This window comes from Heterodontus francisci, chromosome 16 (genome assembly GCF_036365525.1).
Source record: "Heterodontus francisci isolate sHetFra1 chromosome 16, sHetFra1.hap1, whole genome shotgun sequence".
Taxonomy (NCBI): Eukaryota; Metazoa; Chordata; class Chondrichthyes; order Heterodontiformes; family Heterodontidae; genus Heterodontus; species Heterodontus francisci.
Window position 1 is genome coordinate 31,158,671 of NC_090386.1, and position 19,605 is coordinate 31,178,275.

General features: G+C 43.3%; 1 protein-coding gene across 5 annotated transcripts in view; it reads left to right on the forward strand.

The window, feature by feature from the left end:
- Positions 1-2,500: 2,500 nt before the first annotated feature.
- Positions 2,501-19,605, forward strand: part of cstf1 (cleavage stimulation factor, 3' pre-RNA, subunit 1) — a 28,942-nt gene continuing 11,837 nt past the window's right edge. Inside the window, exons 1-4 of one of the 5 annotated variants that reach the window (XM_068048096.1) lie at positions 2,501-2,587; positions 12,799-12,998; positions 14,538-14,815; positions 18,920-19,117. In XM_068048096.1, coding sequence (XP_067904197.1) covers positions 12,830-12,998; positions 14,538-14,815; positions 18,920-19,117 — 645 coding nt within the window. In that variant the 5' untranslated portion in view covers positions 2,501-2,587; positions 12,799-12,829. Of the gene's footprint in view, positions 2,705-10,587; positions 10,687-12,798; positions 12,999-14,537; positions 14,816-18,919; positions 19,118-19,605 lie in introns of those variants that run through there. The other 4 variants (XM_068048095.1, XM_068048094.1, XM_068048093.1 and 1 more) reach the window with 4 other exon arrangements.

Here is a 19,605-nt window from a genome sequence, read left to right on the forward strand (position 1 = left end):
CTGTCATGGACAGAAGCATCTGCGGCAGGCAGATTGGTGAAGACGAGGTCAAGTATGTTTTTCCCTCTTGTTGGTTCCCTCACCACCGGCCGCATACCCAGTCTAGCAGATATGTCCTTTAGGACTCGGGTCAGTAGTGGTGCTACCGAGCCACTCTTGCTGATGGACATTGAAGTCCCCCACCCAGAGTACGTTCTGCGCCCTTGCCACCCTCAGTGCTTCCTCCAAGTGCTGTTCAACATGGAGGAGTACTGACTCATCAGCTGAGGGAGGGCGGTAGGTGGTAATCAGCAGGAGGTTTCCTAGTCCATGTTTGATCTGATGCCATGAGACTTCATGGGGTTCAGAGCTGATGTTGAGGGCTCCCAGGGCAACTCCCTCACTCTTGTACACCACTGTGCCACCACCTCTGCTGGTTCTGTCCTGCCGGTGGGACAGGACATACCCAGGGATGGTGATGGCAGTGTGTGGGACATTGTCTGTCAGGTATGATTCCGTGAGTATGACTATGTCAGGCTATTGCTTGACTAGTCTGTGGGACAGCTCTCCCAACTTTGGCACAAGCCCCCAGATGTTAGTAAGGAGGACATTGCAGGGTCGACAGGGCTGGGTTTGCCGTTGTCGTTTCCGTTAGAATCTATTCTAAAGGATGTGATAAATGAATACTTGGATAATAATGATTTGATTGGGCATAGTCAACATGGATTTATGAATGGGAAATCATGTTTGATGAACCTGTTTGAGTTTTTTGCAGATGTTATTAACATAATTGTTAAAGGGGAGTCAGTGGACGTAGTATACTTGGATTTTCAGAAGGCTTTTGATAAAGTCCCCCACAAGAGGTTGGTTAGCAAAACTAAAGCACATGGTAAAGGAGGTAATATACTGGCATGGACTAAGGATGTGTTAACAGGCAGAAAACAGAGAGTAGGAATAAACGGGTCATTATCGCATTGGCAGGCTGTGATTAGTGGGGTATGGCAAGCATCAGTACTTGGGTCCCAGCTGTTCACAATATATATCAATAATTTGGATGTGGGCCAAATGTAATATTTCCAAGTTCGCGGATGACGCAAAACTAGGTGGGAATGTGCGTTGTGAGGAAGATGCAGAGCAGCTTTAAGCTGATTGGGACAGACTTAGTGAGGGGGCAAGAACATGGCAGATGGAATATAATGTGAATAAATGTGAGGTTATCGATTTCGGTAGGAGGAATAGATGTGCAAAGTATTTCTTAAATGATAAGATATTAGAAAGTGTAGATGTACAAAGGGACCTTATCAATAAATCACTGAAAGCTAACATGCAGATGCAGCAAGCAATTAAGAAGGCGATTGTTATGTTATCCTTTATTGCAAGAGGATTTGAGTATAGGAGTAATGAAGTCTTGCTTCAGTTGTGTAGAATCCTGGTTAGACCGCACCTGGAGTACTGTGCGCAGTTTTGGTCGCCTTACCTTCGGAAGGATATTATTGCCATAGAGGGAGTGCAACGAAGGTTCACCAGACTTGTTCCCGGAATGGCGGGACTGTCCTATGAAGAGAGATTAGGGAAACTGGGCCTATATTCTCAATAGTTTTGAAGAATGAAAGGTGATCTCATTGAAACCTACAAAATACTTAAAGGGATAGACGAGGTAGATGCAGGTAAGATGTTTCTCCTGGTTGGGGAGTCTAGAACCAGGGGACACAATTTCAAAATAAGGGGGATGCCACTTAGGACAGAGATGAGGAGAAATTTCTTTACTCAGTGGATTGTGAATCTTTGGAACTCTCTTCCCCAGACGGCTGTGGAAGCTCAGTCATTATGTTTAAAGTAGAGATTGACAGATTTCTAAATACCAATGACATAAAGGGATATGGGGATTGTGTGGGAAAAAGGCATTGAAGGGGATGATCAGCCATGATCCTATTGAATGGTGGGGCAGGCTCGATGGGCTGAATAGCCTACTCCTGCTCCTATGTTCCTTAATAATATTGAGCCCATCAGATGCAAACCTGCCTTTTTAATTCAGGAGAAAACAGTTCTCAATTAGACTTTCATATTCAGTGACAATAAACAAGTCACAAGGCCAGATTTCTGACGAAATTTGCTGGGCCTGTTTTTACACATTGTGAGAATAAGAAATACTGAAATGTTGTTTCTACAGCTTGTGGAAAATTACCAAGAAGTCATTTCTACACAACATAATGAAATCACTGAACAAGGGAACTGATAAGGGTATGTAAGTAAAGACCTTGAGACAGTACGGCAGTTAAAAATTGTGCTTATGCAGAGAAAAGAAAAACAGCAAGAGTTAGAACAAAGGATGTAGTGAATGAGTAACTGACAGCTGCAAGTTAACACACACACAGGAGGCTTGCAAAAGAATGGAGAGCCAAATAAGGTAAAACAAAAACAAGAGTCAGGGGCTAGAAAGTTAGAGTAGGGGGAGAAGTAAACAGAGGAGGAGACCGTAGCACTCATAGGATAGGTTAGTGGGGACGCAGCACTCCTGTTCCCAGGCGGACTGACGCTAACAGACCTCAGCACATCATTGGCTGCCTGCGACGCAAGACGTGCTGACGTTACCCCGCAGGTTGTCTCGGTGAGTGAGCCGCCATTCCCTTGCGCCGGGACCCTCTCGGTGAGTGAGCCGCCATTCCCCTGCGCCGGGACCCTCTCGGTGAGTGAGCCGCCATTCCCCTGCGCCGGGACCCGCTCGGTGAGTGAGCCGCTATCAGCTCCAGGTTGTGATTTTTAGACCAGGCCGTCCCTTCAGTGCGTTAATTAAGGTTGGATTGGGGCTGGGACAATTTCCGCGAGGCCCTCGGCCACGGCAAGAGGCAGAATCTAGCAACGGGACTGAGAGTAAGAGGGACACGGGGAGTTGGAGCAGGATTACTTCCTGGTGCGGGGAAGTGAAGAAGAGTTACCCACTCCTAACAGAATGTTCCTATTGGGTCCATCTTGTCCAGACTTTTAAAAGCTGTTTGGGCAGGATTCTGCTGTAGACAAAGGTAACAGGTGGGCCAGACCTACCCCCCAGTCTCAGGGAACTGGCCCAGGATTACCCCCACTCGCAGGAGGCAGGGAGGGTATATCCCTATACATGGGATGAGACATGATTGTCCCAGACTCTGCACCATTGGTTGATCTGTGATATGGAATATAAATATCTTAGGCAAAAACACACCACTTCTTCTCCAACCTCACCAGGGAATATAGATTACAGTTGCAAATATGGGGAGAAAGCCACTCCCCCATAGCAAAATGTAGGGACAAAGTCGAACATGCAGTTGCTTCTTCCAGCTACCATTGGTTCTCTTCAGTCTTGCCCTGTGTTGCTGCTGTGTACCTACACACACAGTACTATTAGGGAGGGAGTTCAAGGATTGACCCAGTGACAATGAAGGAATGGTGATATATTTCCAAGTCAGGATGGTGTGTGGCTTGGAGGGGAATTTGCACATGGTGGTGTTCCCACACATCTGCTCCTCTTGCCATTCTAGGTGGTAGAGGTCGCAGGTTTGTAATGTGCCGTCAAAGGAGCTTTGGCAAGTTGATGAAGTGCATCTTATAGATGATACACACCCTTACTACTGTGCGCCAATGGTGGAAGGAGCTGATCAAGTGGGCTGTTTTGTCTTGGATGATGACCCATCACTGAGGATGGGGATGTTTTTGGAGCCTCCTCCTCAGTTTAGTTTAATTGTCCAGCACCATCCATGACTGGATGTGCCAGGATTGCAGAGCTTTGAACTGATCCATTGGATTTGCTTAGCTCAGTCTATAGCATGCTGTTTCCGCTGCTTAGCATGTGTTGTAGTCCTGTATTGTAGCTTCACCAGGTTAGTACCTCATTTTTAGGTATGCCTGGTGCTGCTTCTGGCTTGCTCGCCTGCACTTCTCATTGAACCAGGGTTGATCTCCTGGCTGATGGTAATGGTGGAGTGACGGATATCTGGGCCATGAGGTTACAGATTGTGGTTGAATACAATTCTGCTGCTGGTGGCCCGCAATGCCTCATGGATGCCCAGTTTTGAGCTCCTAGACCTGTTCTAAGTCTATCCCATTTAGCACGGTGGTAGTGCCACACAAAACAATGGAGGGTGTCTTCAGTGTGAAGATGGGCTTGTCTCCACAGGGATTGTGTCAATACTTTCATGGGCAGATGCATCTGTGACTGGCATATTTGTGAGGAACAAGTCAAGTAGGATTTGTCCCTCTTGGTTCCCTTACCACCTGCCGTAGACCCAGTCTGGCAGAAATGTTCTTCAGAAGTTGGCCAGCTCTGTCAGTCGTGGTGCTGCCGAGCCACTCTTGTTGATGGACATTGAAGACCCCACCCAGAGTACATTCTGTGCCCCTGATACCTTCAGTGCTTCTTTCAAGTAGTGTTCAACATGGAGGAGTACTGATTCATCAGCTGAAGGTGGGTGGTAATCAGCAGGAGATTTCCTTGCCTGTGTTTGACCTGATGCCATGTGACCTCATGGGGCCGTCTGGATTCAATGTTGAGGATTCCCAGGGCAACTCCTTCCCGACTGTATACCACTGTGCCGCCACCTCTGGTGGGCCTGTCCTGCAGGTGGACAGGATATACCCAGGGATGGTGATGGTGGCTGGGGCGTTGTCTGTAAGGATGGTGATGGTGGTTGTCCATAAGCTATGATTTGGTGAGTATGACTGTGTCAGGCTGTTGCTTTTCTAGTCTGTGGGACAGCTCTCCCAATTTTGACACAAGCCTCCAGATGGTAGTAAGGAGGACTTTGCAGGATCGAGAGGGCTGGGTTTGCCATCGTCATTTCCAGTGCCTAGGTCAATGTCGGGTGGTCGTCCAGTTTCATTACTTTTCTTGGACTTTGTAGCGGTTAGATACAACTGTGTGGTTTGCTAGGCCATTTTAGAGGGCATTTAAGAGTCAGCCACATTGCTGTATGTCTGGAGTCATGCCACAGATCCAACAAATGTCACATGACATCCTTAGGCGTCTCTAGCATTGCCCCTCTGATATTTGTAGGTAATTTGTCCTTGTCCTGAGGAGGTGATGACGTGCCAGTGCCTGTCTTCGATATAGCCATTCCTAGATGTTATCATTCAGAGCATCCTCACCTTCCTGTTCTGCCTGTTGCTGCCCCTCAGGCATCATGAGTTGAGAGAAAAGAGCCCTCCTTAGTTGCTCCCTTTGTTCTCCTTCCCATAGTACAAGACAAGTTGAGTGTATGAGACCCATGTCGCTGTGGCTTTTCTGAACAATAAATAAGCAGAGCATGGAAATTCAGCCATCCGTTGCCAGTGAGCTGAAACATCGAGCCAATGAACAGCTCCTTTATATATGCCTTCAAATTGTAGCCAGGTAGAAGATGCACCCACTGTCGCTTGCCTCCTCGCATCCTCCTTGCTCTCCTTGAGTGTTCCCATTATCGTTGGACAAAATGGTGTGCGTGGAATTCAGGGCATGTTTCCCCACCTTCCAACCACCTCCTGCAACCTTCCAGCTTGATCCCATCACCCTTGACCCACCCAATGTTACCATTACCCTTCCCTCCGTAACCATGGATCCTCCCCCCCTTTCCTACTTTCGTTACTATCAATATGCCGACTCTTACCCTTCAACCTCCTCACATCGAACTGACCTTTGTTGTCGAGTCCCATTCCACTCCATATGAAATTGCCTATTTCCCACTCATTAGTCTTGACCTCCCGTCAACATTGAGGACTCCCAGGGCCACTGCCTCCTAACTGTATACCACTGTGCCACCAAAGAATGTAGAATTAGGTTTGAAGGCTACAGGCGATTGTGGATAGGATTTTCAAAATTGTTCTTTATTTAACATTTAATAACATCCAGAAGAGCTTCCCTTCTGGTGACTCGAGGAGCTTTTCCATGAGTAACTAAACCAAGCAGATGAGGACTCATCAGAGATCTGATTCCGAGTTAGTTGATCTCAGAAATGTCAGTGATGAGATTGATACGATTGGCTTTTGTACCTCTGTTAGTGAAGCACTAATCACCATCCAGTGCCCCCCGACAGAAAGTGCACATATGTGGGGGCTGAATTAAAGAACAACAGACTTGGTTCCACTGACTCTTGCAGATGAGTAGCCCACAGACAATCCACCTTACTTTGAGGAAGGTGCTGGAGAATGCTCACAGATTGTATGCAACAAAGAATCGTATTTTTAAGAAAGGAAACAGAGAAAATTGGCAAGAGCAAACTAAAATATGAGATAGGAACAAGAGGAAAAGCCAGGACTGGGTGCTGTACTGACCTTTGGCACCTGGACTGAAATGTAGCTTAGACTGAATGGATGGGTATCTTTGGCTGTACGATCGGAACTTAACTTAGTTTTTGGCTGCTTGCATCATGTTCTTAGTGATTGTTGACCTGTAGCATAAGGCTGCCATGACTTACACAAGTTGGTAGTTTTGCTTGAAGAATAACTGGGGGGAATGGAAAAGGTGTTCTGAGTTTGGAGCTGAGGCATGTTATTGAGCAGAGTGAAGAAACTTTTATTCTGTATCTATATGCAGTTTTATATTTGCATCTGAGGGGGACTGGTGCTCAGGCAGAACCCAATAATATCCATGTGCCAATGTGCATTTTTAGGTGGTAATGTTGCCAAAGATCCACAGTGCTGAATGGCGCAAATGCAACATTCCTGATGGATGCTGACAAAGGCTTGCAAAGTTGCTTTCCTATCATAACAAATGTTGGCGATTTATTTTTACAAGTATTGCCGGTCCTTCATTGACAATGAGTCAAAATCCTAGAACTCCCTACCTAACAGCACTGTGGGAGTACCTTCACCATGTGGTTGCAGTAGTTCCAGAAGATTATCCTCCTCCACCTTCTCGAGGGCGCTAGCGACAGGCGATTACCAACATCCCAAGAATGAATTTTTTTTTTTAAAGTGTCTGACCATGGAAGAGATTCATGTTTGTTGCACCCTTCTGACATGAAAGTTCTCCCCTCTGCTCTACCTGATCTGGGAATGTTTGCCAATACTTAATACCATAAAGTGAAAAGTGATTTAATCTCTAACACTAACATCCCTCATTTGATTGAGTTAACACACATCCATTGCCCATTTTCAAGAACCCCTCTCACTATTTTTCATTGTCACCTATTGCTGAGAATCCATTTACTGCTGAATCAGGAATTTGAGGCAATTCCCTTGAATGCTTCAACTACATCACTATCTACTGCATTAGGTAGGGTTTTTACAAGTTAGCATGAAATTGTTCTGTAAGTTCAGTTTATAGTCATTTCTTACTTGTGTGGTCAATTATTCAAAATCCTGAATATGCCAGCAATATTTTTCTGGCATATGAAAAGAACTGTTTTCTTTGGAGCTAAGAGTCAATTGGAAAATCTCTGGAAGAAGGAACTGCACTCTTTGAAACTCCTGAGATCGAGCTCAGATCAGTTTCAAAATTAGAGATAATTTGAATTATTCATTCTCAGTGGTCTGATATTTAATAAAACACTGCATATATGAATGTTATTTAGTACTTAGTAATCCTTTTATTTTTCCACTCATTGAGTTAGATTGAAAGACCTACATTAAATATAGTGTTGTTATATGACTGTTTGGCTTTATGAAATTAGTTTAAATTGAAAAAGTCTGAAAACATAATGCATTGTTCATTTATTGAAGGATATGCCTGCCCATTAGCTAAATAGTGACCAAAGATTTCTACCCTTAAAGTTACAATTGACATCCAATGTGACTGCAGCCATGGTAAACTATCCTACTCAACTTGACTGCAGCCTTTGACACGGCTGAACAACCATCCTCCTCCAATGCCTCTCTGTTGTCCAGTTGGGTGGGACCGACCTTCCCTGGTTCCATTGCTACCTGTCTGGTCATAGTCAGAGAATCACCTGTTTCACTTCCTGCTTCCACGCAGTTACCTCTGGAGTCCCCCAAAGATCTATTTTTGTCCCTCTCCTGTTTCTCACTTAGATGCTGCCCCTCAGCAATTTCATCTGAAAACATGTCACGTTCCACGTGTACATTTTTGACAGCAGCTCTACCTCGCCTCCGCCTCTTCCAACCCCTTCCATGCCTCTGAGTTGCCATACTGCTTGTCTGACATCCAATATTAGCTGAGCAGAAATGATCTCTAGTTAAGTATTGGGAAGACTGAACTTATCATCTTTGATCCTGACTGCAGACTCTGTTCTCTAGCCACTGACTCAGTTCCTTTTTTTGCCTATTGTGAGAGATTGAACCAGACTGTTAGCAACTGTGGTGTCATATTTTGCCCCTGAGCTGAGCTGCCAATCCCATATCATCTCTATCACCAAGACCTCCGCCTTCTGGCTCCATAATGTCTGTCTCTGCCCTATATGAACATACGAACTAGGAGCAGGAGTAGGCTGTTCAGCCCCTCCAGCCTGCTCTGCTATTCTATAAAATCATGGCTGTTCTGTTTGTGGATTCAACTCCATTTTTCTACTTACCCCAATACCCTTTAACACCCTTGTTTGTCAAGAATCTGTCCACCTCTACCTTCAAAACATTCAGTGATCCTGCCTCCGCCGCTCTCGGGGAAGAGTTCCACAGACTCACGATCCTCAGAAAACATTTCTCCTCATCTCTGTCTTAAATGGGAGACCCCTTATTTTTAAACCACCTCTCCAAGGGGAAGTATCTCAACATCCTCCCTGTCAAGTTCCCTCAGGATCTTGTATGTTTTAATAAGATCACCTCTAATCCTTCTAAACTCCAATGAATACAGACCCAATCTGCCCAACCTTTCCTCATAAGATAACCCTCTCATCCCAGAAGTCAGCCGAGTGAACCTTCTCTGAACTGCTTCCAAAGAATTATGTCTGTCCTTAAGTAAGGAGACCAAAACTGTACACAGTACTCCAGATGTGGTCTCACCAATGTCTTGTACAACTGTAGCAAAACATCTCTACTTTTCTGTTCCATTCCCCTTGCAATAAACGTCAACATTGCATTTGCCTTCTTAATCGCTTGCTGTATCTGCATACTAACTGCCTCAGCTTATCTGCTGAAATCCTCATCCATGCCTTAGTGATCAAGTCTTGACTATTCCAATACTCTCCTGGCTGGCCGCCTACCTTGTACCCTCTGTAAACTTGAGCTCATCCAAAACTCTGCCCCCTCATCCCAACATGCACCAAGCCTGGTTTTCCTATAAACCCTGTGTGCTTGCTGACATACATTGGCTCCTGGTCTGGAATTGCCTTGATTTTTAAAACTCACTTTTGTTTCCATTCCCTCCATGGCCTCACCTCTCCCTATCTCTGTAATCTCTTGCAGCCCTTTGAGATCTCTCTGCTTCTCCAATTTTGGCTTGTTTGTTCATCCCTGATTGCTATCGCCTGACCATTGGCAATTGTGCCTCGAGCTGCCTAATTCTTAAGCTCTGGAACTCCTTCCATAAGCCTCTCCTCATCTCTTCTCTCGCTCTTTCTCTCTCTCTCTCTCTCTCTCTACCCTTTAATTCGTTCCATAAATCCTACCTCTTACCTGTCCTAATATCTCCTTTTGTGGCTTGGTGTCAGATATTGTTTGATAATTGCTCCTGTGAAGTGTTTTACTACATTAAAGGCTACTTCTATAAATGCAAGTTGCTGCCCCAGTTGTGTTATCAAATGCCTACCTAGATGTCAAGGTTGGGGTAGGCTGTATAACAGATAGGACTTGCCTTTAAAAACGAGAGTTGAAATAGTCTAAAGAATGGTAGGAAACATCTAAAATCATAACAGGTGCTCATAAAATAAATTGCACTGTTTTGGAACAAAATGTCACAAATTATTGCGCAATGGGTATGTTTAAAAGATAATTATAGGATTCATTGGAAATAGAAGCAGGAGTAGGCCATTTGGTCCCTTGACCCTGCTCCGCCATTCAACTAGATCATGGGCGGCACAGTGGTTAGCACCGCAGCCTCACCACTCCAGGGACCGGGGTTCGATTCTGGGTACTGCCTGTGCGGAGTTTGCAAGTTCTCCCTGTGACTGCGTAGGTTTTCGCCAGGTGCTCCGGTTTCCTTCCAAAGCCAAAGACTTGCAGGTTGATAGGTAAATTGGCCATTGTAAATTGCCCCTAGTGTAGGTCGGTGGTAGGGAATATGGGATTACTTTTCTTTCTTTTGGGCCTCCTTATCTCGAGAGACAATGGATACGCGCCTGGAGGTGGTCAGTGGTTTGTGAAGCAGCGCCTGGAGTGGCTATAAAGGCCAATTCTGGAGTGACAGGCTCTTCCACAGGTGCTGCAGAGAAATTTGTTTGTCGGGGCTGTTGCACAGTTGGCTCTCCCCTTGCACCTCTCTTTTTTCCTGCCAACTACTAAGTCTCTTCGACTCGCCACAATTTAGCCCTGCCTTTATGGCTGCCCGCCAGCTCTGGCGAATGCTGGCAACTGACTCCCACGACTTGTGATCAATGTCACACGATTTCATGTCGCGTTTGCAGACGTCTTTATAGCGGAGACATGGACGGCCGGTGGGTCTGATACCAGTGGCGAGCTCGCTGTACAATGTGTCTTTGGGGATCCTGCCATCTTCCATGCGGCTCACATGGCCAAGCCATCTCAAGCGCCGCTGACTCAGTAGTGTGTATAAGCTGGGGATGTTGGCCGCTTCAAGGACTTCTGTGTTGGAGATATAGTCCTGCCACCTGATGCCAAGTATTCTCCGAAGGCAGCGAAGATTACTTTAGGGTTAGTATAAATGGGTGGTTGTTGGTCGGCACAGACTCAGTGGGCCAAAGGGCCTGTTTCAGTGCTGTATGTCGAAATAAATAAATGGCTGATCTATCTCAATGTAATTTTCCTGCACTATCCCTTGATGCCTTTAATATCTAGAAATTTATCGATCTCTGTCTTGAATATACTCAATGACTGAGCCTCCACAGCCCTCTGGGGTAGAGAATTTCAAAGATTCACCACCCTCTGAGTGAAGAAATTCTTCCTCATTTCAGTGCCAAATGACCTATCTCTTATTCTGAGACTCTGTCCCCTGGTTTTAGACTCTTTTGCCGCCACCCCCAGCAAGGGGAAACATCCTTCCTGCATCCACCCTGTCTATCCCTTTTAAGAATGTTGTAAGTTTCTATGAAATTGCCTCTCATTCTTCTAAACACAAGAGAATATAGGCCCAGTCTCCTCAATCTCTCCTCATAGGACAATCCCACCATCCCAGGGATCAGTCTGGTGAAGCTTCGTTGCACTCCCTCTATAGCAAGTATATCCTTCCTTAGGTAAGGACACCAAAAACTGTACACAAGGCTCCAGGCGGGGTCTCACCAATGCTGTATACAGTTGCAACAAGACTTTCTTACACCTGTATTCAAATCCTCTTGCAACAAAGGCCAACGTACCATTTGTCTTCCTAATTGCTTGCTGCACCTGCATGTTAACTTTCAGTGACTTATGAACAAGGACACCCAGGTCCCTTTGGACATCAACACTCGCCATTTGAGAAATACTCTGCATTGCTGCTTTTCCTACCAAAGTGGATAACTTCACATTTTTTCACGTTATATTCCATATGCCATGTTCTTGCCCACTCACGTAGCCTGTCTAAATCATCTTGAAGCCTCTTTTCATCCTCCTGATAACTCACTTTCCCATCTAGTTTTCTGTCATCAAAGTTGGAAACATTACATTTGGTCCCCACATCCAAATTTTAAGTATAAATATTTTTGGGAATTGGAGTCTTGTAGAGATCTTTCTGAATTTCATAAAAGAAATTGAAAATAATGGAATCTTATTGTTGGCTGCCATAGACCCAGCCAGATCAAGTAGTGGGAAAATAATGATCTCTTCAAATAAAATGGAATGGCACTGAAAAGATAATAGTAAGGAGATCTTAAACTCCTCTGAGCACAAACAAAATCTATCAAGAAGTCCAGCCAGTAACAGGTTGATATTCAGTAAGCCGCAAAGCTGATTACTAAGGACTAAAGGTATGCTGAAGGACTAGGCAAGTATGTACTGGAAAGGAGGTGATTGAGTGGTGAACTTAAAATGTTTCATAAGATAGCAAACATGGAATAGGTCAATCTAAAATAATTATTTCAAGCTAACAGCAAGAGTAGGTCAATGGATAACAGATTCCAATTAATTAAACACAGATTTAGGACCAAGATCAGGAACTTCATTTGAGAGTGAACATTTCTGGAAAAAGGTGAAAACCCTGTTAATTATTTAGGAAACAGATATTGAACTAGGGCACAGTGGGATCTTTCTGGAAACAGCAGGAGTTATTTCTTTTATCCATATTTATCAAGTGATTTGAGCTGTGTAAATGGTGCAGCTTCTTGTGGCCAGAATTTACTACTGGTACATTAAAGTTGCTGATCATTTTCTACTGATGTCTCATTTGCAATTCCAAACACCAAAAAACAAAAGCATGTGTTGAATGTTGAACATATAGAAATTGCATGCTATTTGAAAAAGCACGTGGATTAACAAAAAACAACTATTCTGATTGAATATTGGGCTTGCATTATAATTCAAAAATTCAGAGCTCCAGCACTACCATTGAGTTAAGGGAGTTTTCAGAATACAGGATCTGAGATTTTTTTTTTTACGGGTTGTGCTGAAGTAGCAATGGGGGTTCCACAGTTGAGCTCAGTACCTCTGGGGTGGGGGTAGGAACCTTAGTTAGAATTCCCATGTAATACTGCATATGTCATCAGCGTATTAAGATGAGCAGAATATAATTAAAGGTGTAGGAAATGGAAGCATATTTTGCTTTGATCAAATCATGTTTGATTATATTGTCTGCTGTGAAAATTGCTCATTTTTAATATATTTTTAATACTCCAGGATAATTACACGAAAGAGAATCACTTAAGAAATGTTCCGACCTAAGGTTACTCTGAAAGACCGACAGCATCTTTATCGACTCATTATTGGCCAGCTACTGTATGATGGGTACATGAACATTGCATCAAACCTGATCAATGAGATCAAGCCGCCATCAGTTTGCTCTCCCTCTGAGCAACTATTGCATCTTGCCAAGCTTGGTAAGTGCTTTGTGTTAATAATCCTCTTGCAACTGAACTTAAAGTATTTTAGCAGCTCTCCTGTTGACTGCTCACTGGGATATGGTCATTAGATGCAAAATGACTTGCCCAAGTAACATCATTCAAGTGTAAAACTAGATGATGAATGTCAGCAGGCTACTCAGTCATGGAGGGCACTTTGGTCAAGTCTGATCCTATCTTGCTGAATGTCAACACATACGTAATTTCAAATGGTCAATTTTATTCTTGAATGTTGAAGGCTTCATTTCTCTGTGGATGCCTGTGACCATGATGATGTTGTTTAATAGTATGTTGCGCTTGTCATGTTTCAGAGCTTATTTTATTAATAAAAGCATGGAGTTTGAAGTGAACAAGCCCTAGCAATATATTCAGGTTGCAGTGCAATAATTTAAAAAGGTACAGCACCTTTTTGATTGTCCTTGGGATGTGGGCATCGCTGATGAAGACAGTATTTAATGCCCATTCCTAGTTTCCCTCTTGAGATTCTCTGCACTTTCGGAAACTCCTTCGGCTTATCTCTTTGGCATTTCTTTTGAGCAGCTTCCGCTATTCCTCCCTCCCCACCCCGGCTCGGATTTGAGCCCCACTGTGATGCATTAAAGGCACTGTGTAGATATAAGTTGTTGTGTGAACCTTGATGGTTAGTGCTGGTAGGCTGTTGAAATGCTGAGGATGTGATGGCTCATCCTGATCCTGTCCCGATTGACAATTGCATGTGTGGTCTTCCATCAGGAGTTGGGAAGCAAACCCTGGCCAGTGAGATCAGCAAACTCAGTACAGCCTGGGAATAAAATGAAACAATGCTGATCTGTATGGTTCAGCTACTCACTGAGCAACTCATAATGACAAACACAATTTTGGCAAGACTTGAAAGTGTTAAAGATAGCCACACTCCTTTTTAGCTTGTTTTCAGATCCCTTCATGATTATGCCACTCCCTGTCTCTAACTGCTTTCAGTCCATCAACCCTCCCAGATCTCTGCGCTCCTCCAATTTTAGCCTCTTGCACGTTCCTGTTTTTAATTGCACCACCATTGGTGTGCCTTCACCTGCCTGGGCTCTAAGCTCGGAATTCCCTCCCTAAGCCTCTCCACCTCTCTCATCCTTTAGGATGCTTCTTAACACCTACCTCTGACCACTTTTTGGTTACCTGTTCTAATATCTCTCTGTGGCTTGGTGTCACATTTTGTTTGAAAGGCAAGTTGTTAATTTCTGTAAAGTTCCTTAAATAAGCTCCAGCTCAGTTCTTAGTAGTTTAGAAACATGAAATGACACTTACACCGGTGCAAATAAATGATACATAGCCAGGCTGTCTGTGAAAATGCTAGAGATGGGGGAGGAGAGGGCGGAAGAGTGGTCTTTACTGAGGGGTCAGAATGTTCCAAGTTGTGAAACTAAAATGTCTGTTGGAAATTTTTTTTTTTTCAGGCTTTAGATTTTATTTTGCTTTAGTCCAGAGTAAGCCCAATTTGGTTAAACTCGCTTTGATTCTTGTATTCGATATGGTTGTTACTCACAGGAATGGAAAATGACGACAACACTGTTCAGTATGCTATTGGGAGGTCAGACACCGTGGCTCCTGGTACAGGCATTGACATGGAATTTGATGCTGATGTTCAGACTATGTCCCCAGAGGCTGCTGAGTACGAGACATGCTATGTGACATCGCACAAAGGGCCATGCCGAGTTGCCACCTATAGCCGGGATGGACAGTTGATTGCTACAGGCTCTGCTGATGCATCCATCAAGATTCTGGATACTGAAAGGATGCTAGCAAAAAGTGCCATGCCCATTGAGGTACAGGAGTAAAGTGAATGCAACTATTTTGCAAGAGTTCAAATTCAGTTATGAAGTATGATCCCTTTTTCCCCTGAAGGTGTTGACTCTTGCTAGCATACAGTTCCATGGCATTGATGGACCTCTGGTAGCTCATCTAAGCAGCCATTCTTCATGCATAAGCCTCTCCAGCTAGCAGTTTCTATGGTTATGGGAGTATTGCAGCGAAACCCTATCTTCTTTTCACATATCCATACATGCAGCAGTAGCCACCCAGAGTTGAAAGTTCAAATCCCACCATGACAAGTTGTAACTTTCAGTTCAATAAATCTGGTAACATGTGAAATGGCAGCAGACAAAAATGACCAAGAACGCTGTTGGATTATTGTTTAACAATCCAACTGGGTCACTAATCCCCTTCAAGGAAGGGGACCTACAACTCCAGCTTGATCTGGCTTGGGTCATTAATGCCCTTGGGGAAATAAATAGTACCTTGCCAGCATCACCCACATCCAAAGAAAAAATCTCATTAAAATAATGTGCTTTCCAACAGGGCTCATTGGATAGACAATCAGGAGTGGAAACTTTTTTTTCTCCCATTGTAAGGCCCCCAAATAGTGGATTGGTTGATACCTACTAACTCAGTACAAAGTTTGGTTTGAGTATGGGACCTTCTTTATTATTCATTACTTTGCTAGCCAGTACTTTTATGTACCAAACCATTGGGTGCAGGCCCCTTTATTATTTGATCAGTCCTTAATCTAGAACCGCATATTTGCACCTCAGTTAGCTGCTGTTGTCTGTTCATTTCATGATATTTAAGCTATTACAGTAGGGTCTGAGTAATTTGCTCTTGGATCTATATCTGCATTCAAGTTGTGAGTGAAGAATAATGGTTTCTTTTCTCTGGTTGACTTATGGATCCCAGTTAAACACGCATAGTAATCAGTTGGTAAAGGTTAAATGGCTGAATTATACAGACCCAAGGTCTCCAAAGGCTGTACCCAAGTTCCGGGGATTGGTGCTGAGTTAGTTAATCTTAGCCAGGGCAGCGGTAGGGAAAACCACAATTCACCTCATTACCTTGTGTCAGGACGAGAAGTCAGTCAATATTCCATTCCTGCTTATTCAGTAAGTCTGAGTATGGTTGGAAAGTTAATTTCAGAGGAAAACAAGATTGGGATCAACTGTGCAGTAGTCCCTAGCCAAATAGTCAGTGGACACTCACTGTTTGGAACCATTTACCATCAAGAGTCAGCACCTTCAGCAGGGGAAAGAAAACTGACCAAAGGAAAATCAGTCGGATAAATTGTTCCACCAGGTTGAGTGGTGCACTGCCAGGTATGATAATATGATGGTTTTGTCCATTTGACAGTTTTTTCAGATCCTAATTGAATTGAGTGTGTAATGACTGAATATTGACTTACTTTTCACATTGGGGATGATTTACTAACTCTCCTCGCAAAGGAAATTTTTTGTTTACATTATTCATATTTGTAGTTTAATATACATTCTAATGCACTCTAATTTTAGTTCAAACTAGAAATGTTGGAAACAATTTGTGCAGATGTTGTGTTGAAATATGCACACATCTGTTCCTCAAGCTAAAAGATCCTTTAAAAGCAGAGACATTTAAAGTTATTGTACCTCTTTGGAAATTATATTTGACTAGCAGAGACCTGCAAAACATTTGTGGTCAAATCTTTATTGCAACAGTACTTGCTTAAATACAGGCTTCCTTGTTCTTTCACCAAAGGCTTTAACAGAATCAAAACTTCTCATTCTAGAAAAAGTTGCATAAAGCTGTCCTTGTGCAAAAACAGGCCTAGAAATATAAATACAAATTTTGTCAAAAGTCTGGCCTTGAAATCTGCCTGTTATAATTTCATTATCTATCTTCGAAGGAAGCAGCCAACTAACAACCAATCTATCAGATGCATCAAAAAATGGTTACACGGTAGACTGTACCTGAATATTACAATAAAGTTTTAAAATATCTAATTAACCAACTGTCATCGCACAGGTGCAGAACAAGAGTTTTGTAGAACAACCTCACCAAACATAAAGCAAGGCCCACAAACCTGACAACAGTTGTTTTTTTTTTAATGAGTCTCCCTCCTTGGGTTCAGTGGACAAATTCCTGATCAGTTACGATTTCCTAAAGATTTACTCTAAGTCCATTTCAGTGGTGTGTAGGTTTCTATCTGTTGGTGTGTAGCTCCCTAGGTTGACTGTTCTCTAATAAGAGCAAAATACTGTGAATTATGGAACTCTGAAACGAGAACAGAAAGTGCTAGAAATACTCAGCAGGTCTGGCAGCATCTGTGTAGAGCGAACCAGAGTTAACGTTTCAGGTGTGTGACCTTTCATCTGATGTCTTCGGTCTTTGCCATTGACTCTGTCCTTCTTCCTGGTCACTGTTTGACCCTGAGCTGAGCTCCAACCCCAGTTTCTATCCATTACCAAGGTTTTGACTTCCATAACATCACCCATCTCCATTTCTGTCTCAGCTCATCTGCTGAAACCCTCATCTATGCCTTTGTTACCTCTGGACTCGCCTATTCCAATGCTGTCCTTGCTAGTCCCCCACCTTGCACTTTTTGAAAACTTTAGCTCAACCAAAACTCTGCCCATATCCTATCTCGCACCAAGTTCTGTTCATCCATCGCCCCTATGCTTGCTGACCTACATTGGCTCCTGGTCCAGCAATGCCTCTATTTTAAAATTCTCATTGCTGTTTTCAAATTCCTCCATTGCCTCCCCCCTCTCTATTATTGTACCCTCCTCTAGTCATACAACCCTGCAAGACCTTTGCACTCCTTCAATTTTGGCCTCTTAAGCATCCCAGATTTTCATCACTGCACCATTGGTAGCTTTGTCTTGGCTGCCTAGGCCCAAAGCTCTGGAATTCGTTCCCTAAAATTCTCCACCTCTCTCTCCTTTTAAGTTGATCCCTAAAACCTCCTTCTTTGACCAAGCTTTTAGTCATCTGCCCTAATATCTCCTTCTGTGTCTCTGCCCAATTTTGTTAATGTTTCTATGACTCACCTTGGGTCATTTTACTGTGTTGAAGGTGCTACGTAAATGTAAATTTTTGCTTTTGTGTATAACTTGCTCTAGGAAACAACATTTGTCACCTGTCAGTTTAATGCGTTACTCTGAAGTAATTCTATAGCTTCTCCACTTAGCTGGCCAGTCACTGTCTTCCTTATAAGATTCTTCGCTGCATGAGAGAATATGTAATAAGAAAAGGTCATTAATCCCCTGTAGTTTGCAGTGTAACTGACTCTCCCTAAAGGCAAAAAGGATTTGCTTCTATTCAAGTCTTTCGAATGTCCCAAAGCACCTGCATAGAATTAATTATTCGGTGCAGTTCTCTGCGATAAAGTGGCAACTATTCTGTGCACATCAAGTTTCCACAAACTATGGTGAGGAGTTTTAAAAATTGCAGTTGGCAAGCATTACCCTGAAACAACATTTTGACAAATTTGGATTTCATTTCTGCTACTCAACTCTGTCCCAGTCGAAAATGGCGCCGAAAACTAAATGTGCCTCATGTGCTTCCACGTGCACGAGGCACCACCCACTAAACAAACCCACCAACAGATGCACCCCTTAAACTGACCAATAAAAATAATTCAGACAGACAAAACTATTATGGATTGTGAAACTTTATGTACTGCACTTTAAAAGCAGCAAGGGGGCACTGTGACCAAAGGCAGTGTGCACAAAAGAGGTTTGTCTTGTAAAACTAATTCATTCGCACAAAATCTGATTTATTCACTATTCAAGATTGTCCTATCTTTCCCTGGTCTCAGATGATGCTGAATGATGCAGTTTTATTCAGCTTTAATTTATATTTGACTTTTTTTTTTGGCCCAGTGCATGTACTGGTTTGGTGTGAGTCTGGATGAGTTAGTGAAAATTTTTGCCAATGCAGCTGTAAGCCTGTAATGAGGGATGCCCCCTCTAGTTTGATGCATACTAGTGTTGGATCTCTCAGCTTCCCATAGTGAATTACGACAGCCATACTAAATGCAAGTGGACTACAGCCAGTGCTACTGTGAGTTCAATAGAAATGTCAGGTCGCTTGTAATGTGCCATTTTATTTACTGTCTTACACAGGTGATGATGAATGAGACAGCACAGCAGAACATGGAAAACCATCCTGTAATTCGTACGCTGTACGACCATGTGGATGAAGTCACGTGTCTTGCTTTCCACCCCACAGAACAGATACTAGCTTCAGGGTCAAAGGACTACACACTGAAACTTTTTGACTATTCGAAACCTTCTGCAAAACGGGCATTCAAATATCTTCAGGTTAGAGATCAAAATTTAATGGGCTCTTTGAGAGCAGTATTGCCTTGAAGTGAGAAGGCTGTGGGTTCAAGCCCTACTGTGGACCCAAGCATGTATTCTAGGTTGCCACCTCATTGTAGTACTAATGAAGTGTTGCATTGTTTGAGATGCTGTCTTTTGTTAAACCGAGGTTCTGTCTGCTTGCTTAGATGGATGTTAAAGGTCCCACAGCATGGGGATTTTCCCAAGTTTCTGGCCAATTTTCCTGTCTTACTGTACACTACAAAAATAGATTATCTGGTCATTTAATCATTTTTTGTTTGTGGAACATTACTGTATCCAAAATGGCTGCTATATTTGCCTATTTGATAGCATTTGACTTCAAATGTGATCCATATTTGAAATCTCTTTGGGATATCTTGACATAAAAATGCAGAGTTTTTTTTTTAACACACAGATAGTAGTCTTATGGACATTTCCATGCTCTGCCAACCTTATTTTGTTCCCTC